The 16,090-nt window shown below is 46.7% G+C and overlaps 1 protein-coding gene across 2 annotated transcripts in view; it reads left to right on the top strand.

Moving 5' to 3' along the window:
- The first annotated feature begins 12,827 nt into the window (after nt 1–12,827).
- The window catches only part of rbpjb (recombination signal binding protein for immunoglobulin kappa J region b), a 136,550-nt gene continuing 133,287 nt past the window's right edge, over nt 12,828–16,090 (top strand). Inside the window, exon 1 of one of the 2 annotated variants that reach the window (XM_085968104.1) lies at nt 12,828–12,927. In XM_085968104.1, coding sequence (XP_085824230.1) covers nt 12,908–12,927 — 20 coding nt within the window. In that variant the 5' untranslated portion in view covers nt 12,828–12,907. Of the gene's footprint in view, nt 12,928–13,068; nt 14,349–16,090 lie in introns of those variants that run through there. The other variant, XM_085968113.1, reaches the window with a different exon arrangement.

Genomic DNA, 16,090 nt, shown 5'->3' on the forward strand with positions numbered 1-16,090 from the left:
CTCCAGGATAAAGTGCTAAAGGAGCTTCACGAGGGGCATCTGGGTGGAGTGAAAATGAAGAACCTAGCTAGGGCGTTTGTATGGTGGCCAGGTATCGATGGAGACATCGAAGACATGGCCAAGAGCTGCCTAGGATGCCAGAAGGTCCAAAATGCTCCGCCACAGGCCCCTCTACATCCATGGGAGTGGCCCTCATCTCCCTGGCAAAGGGTGCACATCGACTTTGCTGGTCCATTTATGGACTCAATGTTCTTAATCGCAGTTGATGCACACGCCAAGTGGCCGGAGGTAATAAAGATGTCCTCCACCACCACGGAAAAAACCATCACAGTATTAAGGACCATATTTGCCAGGAATGGGCTGCCGGAGCAGATATGTTCTGATAATGGACCGCAATTTGTGTCCGAAGAATTCAGAAAGTTCTTAAAGAACAATGGGGTAAAGCACTACACGTCCGCCCCATACCATCCCGCCACCAATGGATTGGCTGAAAGGTTTGTCCAGACCTTCAAGAAGGCCATCAAGGCCATGGGTAATGAAGACATAAAACTTCAGCACAAGGTGGATAACTTCTTATTTGCATATAGGAATGCAACGCATATGGTTACTAACCAAACTCCCGCCATGATGTTCTACAATAGAAACCTAAGATGCCGGCTGGATTTGGTCAAGCCCAACATCCGAAGCGACGTGGAGAACCGGCAGTTTCAGGGCATGAATGAAAGGCCAACTAGGGCCTTCCAGATAGGCCAACCGGTTTTGGCCCTGGACTACCGTACCGAGAAATGGCAGCCTGGAACTATCTGCACACGATTAGGACCACTGATGTATACCGTGGACATCGGAGACAGCATAATAAGGCGCCATGCTAACCAAATCATCAAGTCATCCGAAAAGGGACAACCTACACCACCACTCTATACATCTAACGATGAAGTAGAGATACCCATATCTACCTCCGATCCGGTGATACTGGAGCCCGATGAACCCGACACTGGCCTTCAAGCCGAATCAGCCTTGCCAGAAGAACCTACTACACCACCAGAAACAACTACACCCCCGAGGCGTTATCCGGACCGAGTCAGGAAGCCTCCTGAGAGACTAACTTATAATTAATTAATACAGCAATGTATATTATTTTGCATATAACATGTAATTAATAATTACTTAAAATATGATGTACTAGTTAGCTAGAAGGGGAGGAATTGTGGTGTATGTGCCTTTAAGAGCAATTATGGTGTATGTGCCTTTAAGAGCCCCAGGTGTGCGTAATGCCGGTAATTGCCACTTGGGCTATATAAGCCTGTGTATTGTGTATATCCTTTAGAAACCCCCCCCCCCACACTTGCTTAGTAAATACCTATGAACCAACGCCTGTCTTCAGTGTCTTTATCTACACATGGACACTACAGAGGCATTGACAGAATCCATAATAGCTTTAAAAAAAAGAGGTGAATAAATATTTTGGAAATTTTCTTTTTAAAGGGGTATGGGAAAAGGACAGAGCAATGGGATGAGTTAGATAGCTTTCAGATCCAATATATACATGAGGGCCAAATGACGTCACTCTGTGTTGTAACATTCTATGATTCAACTACATTTCTCAGACCTTCTTCCCACAAATTCATGTTGACTCTCTCTCACCACATGCCATGTCGGACTAGGTGTTTCATTATCCCCTTCTAACATTTTATCCACACCAGATGTTAGGCTCATTGACCTGTAATTTTTTGAGTCATTCCAATGCCTCTTTTTAAGAATTGGTGTTATGTTAGCTACTTTTCAATCCTTGGTTGTGACTCCTATTTCTAATGATTCCATAAAGACTGTAGAAAGGACGTGAACAATATCGCTAGCCACTTCTATGAAATCCATCCAGGCCTGGTACCTTGTCTTCCATTAACTTCTTCTATCAATGACTGCCTTATCTGAAATTCTATTTCTTTTGGTACTTGCTCTGCCCCTGGAAATTCACCTTCTATGCGGGGAAGACTGTGTGCTTCATGAACACAGGGATACTACATTTTCTATTCCTTGGTCATTTGATCTTTGGGATCTTTCAGTGGCCTCATTGCTTTTGTTTTAACCAGCTTGTTGCATATATATTTATGGATGTTTGGCATTTCATTCAATATTCCCCGATATTCTAATTAAATTTTCTATTTCACTTCTTCTAGTCTGTTTCTTAACCTCTTTTATCTCGTTTTTATATTTGTTGCGTTCCACTACGCTATTCGTAGATTTACACTTTATGAACAATATCTTTTTTCCTTATTAACCACACTACGTCCATTGTCACCAACATTAAGTCTTTTTCCTCTGTTTCCATTCTTCCCTACTGGTATGTATCTCTGTATATAGTAATTCTAAACGTAAGCCACCTATTTCCCATGCTTTTCCCTTTTGTCTCGTCTAATTTCCTGGGCTCAGCCCTCACCCCTAAATCTGCCTTCCTAAAGTTGAATTCTTCTTTGTTCTCAGTCTCTTTTCCACCGTAAGCCTAACCTAATCGTTACCACATTGTGGTCACAGTTGCAAGGTATTCTCTCACTCTGATCTGCTCTACCATCTTCTGGTTGTTAATTAATATCAGGTCCAACAGTGGCTCCCTCGTGTGAGTCACTTGACCAGTTTTTCTCTGTACTACTCCACGATTAGGTTCAGGATCATATTTTCACTTCTATTGCACCTTTTATAGATTTCCCAATCCATATGTGGTCAGCCATAATTTTCCCTTATTTATTCTGTCACAGGAGACCTGGTAATATTTTGCATTAATCTAGGAGTGTGAGTGGATAAACAAAACGGCGCACTTTTACTCCTGTGGAAAATTTGACCATTATAGGGGGGCTACACACGTGTATTTTTAGCCATCTTGCATTTATCAAAGGATAATTTTAAATGGCTCATCTCCACCCACCTGAGCATTTCCTTGGAGAGAAATTCAATATATGTCCGCAACTGTGTGACCATGTGTCAGATAAGTAGGTTAGTTACCAGGAAACACAATTTTCTTCACTTGAAGCTGAAATTGAGCTAAAGCATCATTACGATGATGATGGATGGTGAGGAAGAAGAGTTAGTGATTCTAAAGCACTCACATTTGAGTCTCCAAAGGCAAAAGCCAGACATGTTGTTTGGTTTTGTGCAAATTATGTGAATGATAATTCCTGGGTTAAAAAGTCACATCTCCAAGATCAGTTATCATGGTTCCCTTCCTCACCATCCACCATCATCATCATAATGATGCTTTAGCTCAGTTTCAGCTTCAGCATTCCGAAGGGACCGTACCCTCCGCGACACCCTGGTCCACTCTTCAATCACCCCCTTCCCTTCCCACGGCACTGTCCCATGCAAGCGCAGGAGATGCAACACCTGCCCTTTTATCTCCTCCCTTCCCACCATCAAGGGCCCCAAACACTCCTCCTAGGTGAAACAGCGATTTACTTGTACTTCTTTCAATTTAATATACTGTACTCGCTGCTCACAATGCAGTCTCCTCTACATTCGAGAGACCAAACTCAGATTGTGTGATCGCTTTGCGGAACACTTCCGTTCACTCTGCAAGCGTGACCCTGAGCCTCTGGTGCTTAAAACCTGTTACATCTCTAACTTTTCCCAGTTCTGCTGAAAGGTCATCGACCTGAAACGTTAATACTCTGTTTCTCTCTCCACAGATGCTGTCTGACCTGCTGAGTATTTCCAGCATTTTCTGTTTTTATTTAAGTTATCATGCACTTGTTTTCTGTGCAATGTCAACATCAAAATTGCTTCACATGGGAGACGTGCCCTTGAGAATCAGTCAACCAGGTAAATATGAAGAAGCATTTGAAGGTAACAAAGCAATTCACTCAATCGCAAGTTGCTTTTGACAGATGACAGATGAATATGATATGGCAAGTCTAAAGTAACTGAGTGCAGAGCTAAATGAATAGTTAAACACTAAGGCCTAGAAATTCGGTGGGCTGCGACACCAGTTAGCGCCCAAAGAGGGCACTTAGTGGGTTTAGCACCAATGGCCACACCTCCCGCAAAATTCAGAGGGGCACTAATGGCGGCGTAAGCCGGTAGCGCTGCGCTGCCACCGATGACATCATCGGTGTGCGCAGCGTCCCGCTACCGCTCCGATTGCAAAATTTGGTAGCGCCCCCCGCTGTAACGCCGGTCGCAATTTGCGACCGGTTCAGGGGGGCCTACCTGCAGCGGTAGAGGCGCAGAGGTGCGGGGCAGCCATTTTTTTTGCTGGCCGCCTGACAGCACCTCTTCGCGCCACCGTCCCCAGCCTCCTGAGCACCCCCCGCGCGTTGTGCCGGCTGTGTCCCAAGAGCCCGGCACTTCTCCTCGGTGCCGGGCTCTTTTGCCGGCACTCGCGATCTCCGATCGCGCTGCAGCAGGCCTCTCCACTTTAAGAAGGGGAGGAAGGCCTGCAGTACCGCAGCGCACCGTGCCGCAGCGTGTGGCGCTGCGGCACGTTGCGCTGCGATTTTCAGTTGCAGCGCCCCAAGAGGGATGGAGGGTGCCTCGAGCAGCGCCCCGCTTCCGTTTGGGGCGCTGAAACTGAATTTCCGGCTGGCGCTCGCGGCTCCTTCCGGGGCGGTACTTCCGGCGCCCAGGCGAGACTGGCGCCCCAAACGGTGCGCCACCGAATTTCTAGGCCTAAATACTTTATCTTCAGTCTCATAGCTTTGACCTTTGAGTTCACTGCCTTCCTGTCATCTCTCAACCGTTCCCACCATATAAACTCTGTGGCCAATATTCATGGCCACCCACTCAACCTCAACATTTTCCATGACCTCACTACTCCTCAATCACTGACGAGGCTATCTCCGACCATTTTCTGTACCTCTCACATAAGAACATAAGAAATAGGAGCAGGAATAGGCCATATGGCCCCTCTGCCATTCAATAAGATCATGGCTAAACTTCTATATCAACTCCACTTTCCTGCCCTCTCTCCATATATCCCTTGATTGCCTTCGTGCTAAAAAATCTATCGATCTCTGTCTTAAATATATTCATCGACTGAGCATCCACAACCCTCTGGGGCAGAGAATTCCAAAGATTCACAACCTTCTGAGTGAAGAAATTCCTGCTCAATTCAGTCCTAAATGGCCGACACCTTATCCTAAAATGATGCGCCCTAGTTCTAGACTCGCCAGCCAGGGGAAACAGCCTCTCAGCATCTACCCTATCAAGCCCTCTAAGAAATGTATACATTTCAATCAGATAAATGAACCCACATCCCTCTAGGCAAATGAGGGAAGTCACACAACACCAGGTTATAGTCCAACAGCTTTATTTGAAATCACAAGCTTTCGGAGCGTTGCTCCGTCAGGTGAAGTGAAGAGATGCATATAGTCACAGCATATATAGTCAGAGAACACTGCCAGATGATTACAGGTAATCTTTCTAACTGCCCTTTATCACACCTCGGCAGAGAGATAATCACAGCAATCAAAGGTGTGAATGGTGTCCAAACAGGTCAGTCAGGAAAACACTACATTAAAGAACAATGAGGTGGGGTCACAAGGGGTCAAATGTTGCAGATGCTGGGGTCTGTATGAAAAACAGAAAAAAAACCCAAAACTTTGCTGGAAATCACAGCAGGTCCGGCCGCATCACTGCAGAGAGAACAAGCCAACGACGACTCGAGTCTGGATGACTCTATGTCAGGTGGGGTTACATGTAGCGTGACATGAACCCAAGATCCCGGTTGAGGCCGTCCTCATGAGTGCGGAACTTGGCTATCAGTTTCTGCTCGACGATTTTGCGTTGTTGTGTGTCTCGAAGGCTGCCTTGGAGAATGCTTACCCGAAGATAGGAGGCTGAATGTCCTTGACTGCTAAAGTGTTCCCCGACTAGGAGGGAGCACTCCTGCCTGGTGATTATTGTGCGGTGTCCGTTCATCCGTTGTTGCAGTGTCTGCATGGTCTCGCCGATGTACCATGCTCCGGGGCATCCTTTCCTGCAACGTATGAGGTAGACAACGTTGGCCGAGTCACATGAGTATGTACCATGTACCTTGTGGGTGGTGTCCTCACGTGTGATGATGGTATCTGTGTTGATGATCTGGCATGTCTTGCAGAGGTTGCCGTGGCAGGGTTGTGTGGTGGCGTGGTCGCTGTTCTCCTGAAAGCTGGGTAATTTGCTGCGTACGATGGTCTGTTTGAGGTTAGGCAGCTGTTTGAAGGCGAGTAGTGGAGGCGTGGGGATGGCCTTAGCGAGGTGTTCATCGTCGTCGATGACATGTTGAAGGCTGCGGAGAACATGGCATAGTTTCTCCACTCCGGGGAAGTACTGGACGACGAAGGGTACTCTGTTGGTTGTGTCCCGTGTTTGTCTTCTGAGGAGGTCTATACGATTTTTCGCTGTGGCCCGTCGGAACTGCCAATCAACGAGTCGAGCATCATATCCCGTTCTTACGAGGGCATCTTTCAATGTCTGTAGGTGTCCATCGCGTTCCTCCTCGTCTGAGCAGATCCTGTGTATTCGCAGGGCTTGTCCATAGGGGATGGCTTCTTTAACATGGTAAGGGTGGAAGCTGGAGAAGTGGAGCATCGTGAGGTTGTCCGTGGGCTTGCGGTAGAGTGAAGTGCTGAGGTGTCCGTCTTTGATGGAGATTCGTGTGTCCAAGACTTGGTCCAAGACTTCTTACAGAAACTCAGCACCCACGGACCTATTGAACCAGGAACAATCCTCGCCACGATGGATGTCTCGGCACCCTACACCAGTATCCCCCACGATGACGGCATCGCTGCGACAGCCTCAGTACTCAACACCAACAACAGCCAATCTCCAGACGCCATCCTACAACTTATCCACTTCATCCTTGACCACAATATCTTCACCTTCGACAACCAGTTCTTTACCCAAACACATGGAACAGCCATGGGGACCAAATTCGCACCCCAATACGCTAACATCTTCATGCACAAGTTCGAGTAAGACTTCTTCGCTGCACAGGACCTCCAACCAACGCTATACACCAGATACATCGACGACATTTTCTTCCTATGGACCTATGGCGAAGAATCACTGAAAAGACTACACGATGATACCAACAAGTTCCATCCCACCATCAAACTTACCATGGACTACTCCTCAGAATCAGTTTCATTCTTGGACACACGAATCTCCATCAAAGACGGACACCTCAGCACTTCACTCTACCGCAAGCCCACGGACAACCTCAGGATGCTCCACTTCTCCAGCTTCCACCCTAACCACGTTAAAGAAGCCATCCCCTATGGACAAGCCCTGCGAATACACAGGATCTGCTCAGACGAGGAGGAACGCGATGGACACCTACAGACGCTGAAAGACGCCCTCGTAAGAACGGGATATGACGCTCGACTCGTCGATCGGCAGTTCCGACGGGCCACAGCGAAAAATCGCATAGACCTCCTCAGAAGACAAACACGGGACACAACCAACAGATTACCCTTCGTCGTCCAGTACTTCCCTGGAGCGGAGAAACTACGCCATGTTCTCCGCAGCCTTCAACATGTCATCGACGACGATGAACACCTCGCTAAGGCCATCCCCACGCCTCCACTACTCGCCTTCAAACAGCCGCCTAACCTCAAACAGACCATCGTACGCAGCAAATTACCCAGCTTTCAGGAGAACAGCGACCACGCCACCACACAACCCTGCCACGGCAACCTCTGCAAGACATGCCAGATCATCAACACAGATACCATCATCACACATGAGGACACCACCCACCAGGTACATGGTACATACTCATGTGACTTGGCCAACATTGTCTACCTCATACGTTGCAGGAAAGGATGCCCCGGAGCATGGTACATCGGCGAGACCATGCAAACACTGCAACAACGGATGAACGGACACCGCACAACAATCGCCAGGCAGGAGTGCTCCCTCCCAGTCGGGGAACACTTCAGCAGTCAAGGACATTCAGCCTCCAATCTTCGGGTAAGCATTCTCCAAGGCGGCCTTCGAGACACACGACAATGCAAAATCGTCAAGCAGAAACTGATAGCCAAGTTCCGCACTAATGAGGATGGCCTCAACCAGGATCTTAGGTTCATGTCACGCTACATGTAACCCCACCTGACGTAGAGTCATCCAGACTCGAGTCATCGTTGGCTTGTTCTCTCTGCACAGATGCGGCCGGACCTGCTGTGATTTCCAGCAAAGTTTTTTGGTTTTTTTCTGTTTTTCATACAGACCCCAGCATCTGCAACATTTGACCCCTTGTGACCCCACCTCATTGTTCTTTGATGTAATGTTTTCCTGACTGACCTGTTTGGACACCATTCACACCTTTGATTGCTGTGATAATCTCTCTGCCGAGGTGTGATAAAGGGCAGTTAGAAAGATTACCTGTAATCATCTGGCAGTGTTCTCTGACTATATATGCTGTGCCTATATGCATCTCTTCACTTCACCTGACGAAGGAGCAGCGCTCCGAAAGCTTGTGATTTCAAATAAAGCTGTTGGACTATAACCTGGTGTTGTGTGACTTCCCACATTTGTCCACCCCAGTCCAACACCGGCATCTCCACATCATAGGCAAATGAGGTTATGGGCAAAAATAGTAAGTGTCATGCATAGCTGAGCCACAACAATAGTTGCAACATTTTTTTAATGTTGATTTTCTGTTCCTCAAAGAAAGTTCAGTAACTTAGTGAATGCCTTCAATTTTTCAATCATTACAGTTTAGGTCACAACTAATCATTATATTTAACACAATAGAAAGCTATATCCAAATGTGCCGATAACACAAATATAGTGGCATAGTAAGTAGTCTGGACGGGAGCATAAAATTACAAAGAGACATTGCTAGATTAAGTGAGTGGATAAAACTGTGGCAAATGGATTTCAACACAATTAAGTGTGTGGTCATCCATTTGGTACCAAAAAAAGGATAGATCCAAGTATTTTTAAATGGTGAAAAGCAACATTCCCTATAAGCTGTGGGACTGGCATTTTCAATGTTAAACTGCACGAAACTGTGAATGGGCTGCACACACCCCAAAAAAAGAGGGAACATTGGTGAAAAGCTAGGAACAGTGGAGGTCCAAAGAGATTTAGGGGTCTATGATCACAGATCACTAAAATGTACTGGTCAGGTACAAAAACTAATCAAATAGGCTAATACAAGGGGAGGAAGCTTTGCTACAGCTGTACAAAGCCCTGGTTAGAACACTTCTGGAGTACTGTGTACAGTTCTGACCACCAGATATCTGGGCCTTGGAAGGAGAATGTTACCAGGGCTCCAAGGGTTAAATTATGAGGAGAGATTGCATAAAATAGAGTTGTATTCCCTGGAATACAGACAGTTAAGGGGATGATTTGATTGAGGTTTTTAGTATTTTGAAAGGAATTGATAGGGCAGATGGAGACATTTTCTGTTGGTGGGGGGAGTTTCGGACAAGGGGACCAAACCTTAAAATCAGAGCCAGGTCATTCAGGAGAGAAGTTAGGAAACACTTATTTACACAAAGAGTGGTAGAACTGTGGGACTCTCTCCCACATAAAGCAGTAGAAGCTAGCTCAATTAATAATTTTAAATCTGAGTTCGATAGATTTTTGTGAGCCACGGGTATTAAGGGATATGGAGCCAAGGTAGGTAGAGTTAGGATACTGATCAGCCATGATCTCACTGAATGACAGAACAGGCTCGAGGGGCTGAATGGCCTATTTCCTGTTCCTATGTTCCTAAATGTCGATCGATTACATCCTGAACATTTAATTGTACAAATGTTCCAATTGGATCTAGTGAGTGCATAGGTCCATTATTACACAAAATGTTTCCTGACAGCTAAATCACAGCCCCTCATTCTCACTGTTTCTTATTCTCCCTCACTAACCTTCATTCTCGCTGTTTCTCATTTTCGCTCACAGCCCCTTATTCTCAGTTTCTCATTCTCTCTGTTTCTCATTCTCCCTCACAGCTCCCCATTCTCACTGTTTCTCAGTCTCTCACTAACCTTCATTCTCACTGTTTCTCATTTTCCCTCACAGCCCCTCATTCTCAGTTTCTCATTCTCTCTCAATGCCCCCATTCTCACTGTTTCTCATTCTCTCACAGCCCCACATTCTCAGTTTCTCATTCTCTTTCAATGCCCCTCATTCTCAGTTTCTCATTCCCTATCACAGCCCTTCATTCGCACAGCCCCTCATTCTGTTTCTCATTCTCCCTCACACCCCTTCATTCAGTTTCGCATTCTCCATCAATGCCCCTCATTCTTACTGTTTCTCATTCTCCCTCACAGCCCCTCATTCTCCTTCACAGCCCCTCATTCTTACTGTTTCTCATTCTCCCTCACAGCCCCTCATTCTCCTTCACAGACCCTCATTCTCACTGTTTCTTATTCTCCTTCACAGCCCCTCATTCTCACTGTTTCTCATGCTCCTTCACAGCCCGTCATTCTCACTGTTTCTCATGCTCTTTCACAGCCCCTCATTCTTACTGTTTCTCATTCTCCCTCACAGCCCCTCATTCTCCTTCACAGCCCCTCACTCTCACTCTTTTTCAATGCTCCCTCACTCTCACTCTTTCTCAATGCTCCCTCACTCACTCTTTCTCAATGCTCCCTCACTCTCACTCTTTCTCAATGCTCCCTCACTCTCACTCTTTCTCAATGCTCCCTCACTCTCACTCTTTCTCAATGCTCCCTCACTCACTCTTTCTCAATGCTCCCGCACACTGTTTCTCTTGCTCCCTCACTCTCACTTTCTCAATGCTCCCTCACTCTCACTCTTTCTCAATGCTCCCTCACACTGTTTCTCCTGCTCCCTCACTCTCACTGTTTCTCATGCTCCCTCACTCTGTTTCTCATGCTCCCTCACTCTCACGGTTTCTCATGCTCCCTCACTCTCTCTGTTTCTCATGCTCCCTCACTCTCTCTGTTTCTCATGCTCCCTCACTCTCTCTGTTTCTCATGCTCCCTCACTCTCACTGTTTCTCATGCTCCCTCACTCTCACGGTTTCTCTTGCTCCCTCACTCTCACTGTTTCTCATGCTCCCTCACTCTCACTGTTTCTCATGGTCCCTCACTCTCACTGTTTCTCATGCTCCCTCACTCTCTCTGTTTCTCATGCTCCCTCACTCTCTCTGTTTCTCATGCTCCCTCACTCTCACTGTTTCTCATGCTCCCTCACTCTCACGGTTTCTCATGCTCCCTCACTCTCACTGTTTCTCATGCTCCCTCACTCTCACTGTTTCTCATGGTCCCTCACTCTCACTGTTTCTCTTGCTCCCTCACTCTCACTGTTTCTCATGCTCCCTCACTCTCACTGTTTCTCATGGTCCCTCACTCTCACTGTTTCTCTTGCTCCCTCACTCTCACTGTTTCTCACGCTCCCTCACTCTCACGGTTTCTCCTGCTCCCTCACTCTCACTGTTTCTCATGCTCCCTCACTCTCACTGTTTCTCATGCTCCCTCACTCTCACTGTTTCTCATGGTCCCTCACTCTCACTGTTTCTCTTGCTCCCTCACTCTCACTGTTTCTCATGCTCCCTCACTCTCACTGTTTCTCATGGTCCCTCACTCTCACTGTTTCTCTTGCTCCCTCACTCTCACTGTTTCTCACGCTCCCTTACTCTCACGGTTTCTCCTGCTCCCTCACTCTCACTGTTTCTCATGCTCCCTCACTCTCACTGTTTCTCATGCTCCCTCACTCTCACTGTTTCTCATGTTCCCTCACTCTCACTGTTTCTCATGTTCCCTCACTCTCACTGTTTCTCTTGCTCCCTCACTCTCACGGTTTCTCTTGCTCCCTCACTCTCACTGTTTCTCATGCTCCCTCACTCTCACTGTTTCTCATACTCCCTCACTCTCACTGTTTCTCTTGCTCCCTCACTCTCACTGTTTCTCATACCCCCTCACTCTCAGTTTCTCATGCTCCCTCACTCTCACTGTTTCTCATACCCCCTCACTCTCAGTTTCTCATGCTCCCTCACTCTCACTGTTTCTCATGCTCCCTCACTCTCACTGTTTCTCATACTCCTTCACTCTCACTGTTTCTCATGCTCCCTCACTCTCACTGTTTCTCATGCTCCCTCACTCTCACTGTTTCTCATGCTCCCTCACTCTCACTGTTTCTCATACTCCTTCACTCTCACTGTTTCTCATGCTCCCTCACTCTCACTGTTTCTCATGCTCCCTCACTCTCACTGTTTCTCATACTCCCTCACTCTCACTGTTTCTCTTGCTCCCTCACTCTCACTGTTTCTCATGCTCCCTCGCTCTCACTGTTTCTCATGCTCCCTCGCTCTCACTGTTTCTCATGCTCCCTCGCTCTCACTGTTTCTCATGCTCCCTCGCTCTCACTGTTTCTCATGCTCCCTCACTCTCACTGTTTCTCATGCTCCCTCACTCTCAGTTTCTCATACCCCCTCACTCTCACTGTTTCTCATGCTCCCTCACTCTCACTGTTTCTCATGCTCCTCACTCTCACTGTTTCTCATACTCCTTCACTCTCACTGTTTCTCATGCTCCCTCACTCTCACTGTTTCTCATACTCCTTCACTCTCACTGTTTCTCTTGCTCCCTCACTCTCACGGTTTCTCTTGCTCCCTCACTCTCACGGTTTCTCTTGCTCCCTCACTCTCACTGTTTCTCATGCTCCCTCACTCTCACTGTTTCTCATACTCCCTCACTCCCACTGTTTCTCTTGCTCCCTCACTCTCACTGTTTCTCATGCTCCCTCACTCTCACTGTTTCTCATGCTCCCTCACTCTCACTGTTTCTCATACTCCCTCACTCTCACTGTTTCTCATGCTCCTTCACTCTCCTGTTCTCACTGTCAGTGAAGTCTCGCGAGGCGGCCGCACCTGCATGCAGCGCCCCCTCTGGTGAGGCGAAGCGGGGTTGGGGGGCCGCGGGCCGAGTCTCGCGAGGGCTGGAGTTTTGGCGAGAGTTTGTGGAAGATGGCGCCTGTTGTGACAGGGTAAGTGTCGGATTGTCCGGGTGGCGCCGCCCGCCGCCCCGCTCTTGTCCGCCGGCCCCCCCCCCGCCGGCTGGGAAAGGAGGCGAGGCGAGCGCGGTGGGTCGGGCCTAGTGGTGCTGGTGGTGGTGGCGGGCGGGGAGTGTTGCTGGTTGCCGTCCTATTGTTTGCTGCTTGTGTTTTGTGGCTCCGGCTCCCCGAGTCTCTGCCGAGCTGTTTGGGCCGCCGCCGCCGCCGGTCCTCGCGTTGTTGCGCTTGGCTCAGTGCGGCCGGTGAGCGCCGCTCAGTCCCCGAGCCCACCGCCCGACCGCGCCCCCCGGCCCCCGGTCAGTAGGTTTGGGCTGTTTGTTTCTTTTTGGATGAACTGGTCCCCGGGAGGGAGCAGCAGGGCCCCGCGCCCCCTCAGCCGGGCAGGCAGCTCCCACCGTCTCCCGGGCCCCGCACGGAGCAGGAGGCGGGAGGGGAACTTTGTTTGGGACTTTAAATGCTGAGTTTTCGCCGTGCCGAACATTCCTCGACCGACACCCTTTCCCCCTCTATGTCTCATTCACTCTTTCTTACTTTCTCATTCTCCTCTTACTCATTCACACTCTTACTTTCTCACTCATCTTTCACTCTTAGTCTTTCGCTCGCTTTTTCCTACATTACAACAGTGACTACACCTCAAAAAGTACTTTGGCTGTAAAGCGCCTTGGGACATAAGCGCTATATAAATGCAAGTCTTTTTTCATTCTCTCACTCACACTTATTCTCTTTCTCTCTCTCTCTTTCTCTTACTATCTTTTTCGTTTTCTCCCCTTCTCTGAGTCTCTTGTTTTTTTCAGATTTGTTTTTTATGTTTCTTACTTGGTTAAAGTGATCCCCTTTCTGGTGATTTTGGGGACATTTTTGTGTTCTCTTTTCTCCCTTCCTCCTATCCCTAATATCCCACTTTTAGTTGTTACGGGATTTTGCGAGATGAAATTTTGGGGGTGGTTTATCATAACTTTTTTTTCCACTGAATGGTCGGCACTGAGCCCCGTCACTACTTTACTGTACATTGCACAGCAAATGGGCCCCTTGGTGAAAAGACGCAGCTGGTTACGGATTACCCTAGCCGAGCGAGTCAAACTACAAGCCTGTAGCGCAAACAAGCGTGCTTGTCCGCATCAGGGTGTTTACAGGGAATTGTTCCTGAAACTATTGCGTCCTTCTGGGATTTATTTCTTTTATTTCCACTTAACGTCCTCCCTCCGTGAACTAAAATTGCTGTTGCGTAATTTTGTTTTGCCTTTTCCATTCACGGCAATTAATATATTAGATGGTTCAAATTATCCTAAAGGCAATTGACATATTGTAGTTACTGAAACTCAATTTGATGCTGTCAGTACTGTTAAAAGTTGTACTGAAAACCGGATCAGACCTGGGTGAACATTTTTTTTTAGGTAAACACTATAAATACAGTGACTTATCGTAACTTGTGTGTGTGATAGACAGTACAAGGCAAAATGTTGTCACTTTTTGTATAATTTTACAAGTTAATTCTTGGGTATGGGTGTTGCTGGAAAGGCCAGCATTTATTGCCCATCCCCAATTGTCTCGAAGGTGGCAACTGAGTGGCTTACTGGGCCACTTCAGAGGGCAGTTGGTGTGAGGCTCTAGCCACATATAGGCTAGACTGGGTAAGGTCGGCAGGTTTCCTTCCCTAAAGGACAGTTGGGGTTTTTCTGTCGATCTGTTAGTTTCATGGTCACTTTTACTGATACCAGCTTTTGAATTCCAGATTTTTAGAACTGAATTCAAATGATCAAATTGCCATGTTGGGATTTGAACTCTCGTTCTCTGGAATATTAGTCCAGTAGCATAACCACTACTAAAATATGCAAAATCAATAATATTTAAGCTGAGTCAGCCTTGCACACATCAGAATGATAAACAATAATCAGGTGTTCTGAATTTACTCTAAATGTTGCTGTATTGTCTAGATTCAAATATTAGTATACACAAATTTTGCTGCTGAATTTTTTTCCTACATTTGAGTCTTGATTAAAATTGACTGGTATGTTATATTATGAGGACATTCTTTTCTGCAGCAAAGCTTGTCTTAAAGACAATCTGTCCATAGTGATTCAAACTTGAATCTCCATTAAGAGATAGTGGATCCATGAAAAAAATTGATTTCAATATTGAAAGTTTGTTGTAGACTGCTCAAGCTCCAATTAATTTATTTTGCTACTTCCAATGTCTAAAGTGGCAGTCTTATTCTATGCATCCTGTTTGTTTGGGGTAACCTATATGTGACCACCTTATTGATGGCTAGATCTGGACAAGTAAATATGGGTGAATAGAAATGGTTCAATGAATTTCTGGATATCTAAACTGTTTATATGTGCTGTCATAGTATGAAAAATTAATAAGCCTATGTTAAGTGACGTGTTGATGCAGTGGCCTAGTAAGCCACTCGGTTACCTTCTCAAGACAGTTGGGGATGGGCAATAAGACTGGGGTGGAAGGCCTTATTCGCAAATATTACAGGTGTCTCTGATTTGACTCCCACTCATGAATTGACGGTCATGCGTTACAATGTTCTATTGTGCATTTAGTATGGCGGGATAACATTGGCTAGAAGTTATTTTTGAGCATTTAAGTTAGAGTTTATATAGTTCCAAGGCTTCAGAATCTGTTCTGCTATTGGTCGCCTTTGTCGTGGTGCTGGTACATGAGTAACATTCCACTGACAATGATTGCAGGTGTCAGTTAGAGCTGGGCCAGCAAAGGAGGTGGGTTTCTATAATGGATGAATTCAAAAGCTTTGTGATTTGGTGGATTAATTTTTAAATTTATGGATGTGTACCGCCAGAAACTTGTTGGGTAAGGAAGAAAAAAGAATGAGATAAGGATGTTTCAAATGTCCTGGTAATATGTTGTTGTGGCAATGCAGTGCATGGGATGGATGTTTTTTTTTTACTACTATGAAGTAACAGAGGAAAGGACTCTGAAAATGATATGGAGGGAGAATTGTGTTTGCCATGTGATTTTCTCTTGTACTTTAAATTGTAATGTAAGTAATTTCTAATCGTGATCTAGGCTGACACTGTAGTCAGCACTGAAGGGGTGCTGCACTGTCAGAGGCAGTCTTTTGGATGAGATGTTAAAACGAGGGCCCGCCTTCCCCCTCAGGTGGATG

Source organism: Somniosus microcephalus, chromosome 2 (genome assembly GCF_052327205.1).
Source record: "Somniosus microcephalus isolate GS21.2 chromosome 2, FLI_Smic_1.0, whole genome shotgun sequence".
Lineage (NCBI taxonomy): Eukaryota > Metazoa > Chordata > Chondrichthyes > Squaliformes > Somniosidae > Somniosus > Somniosus microcephalus.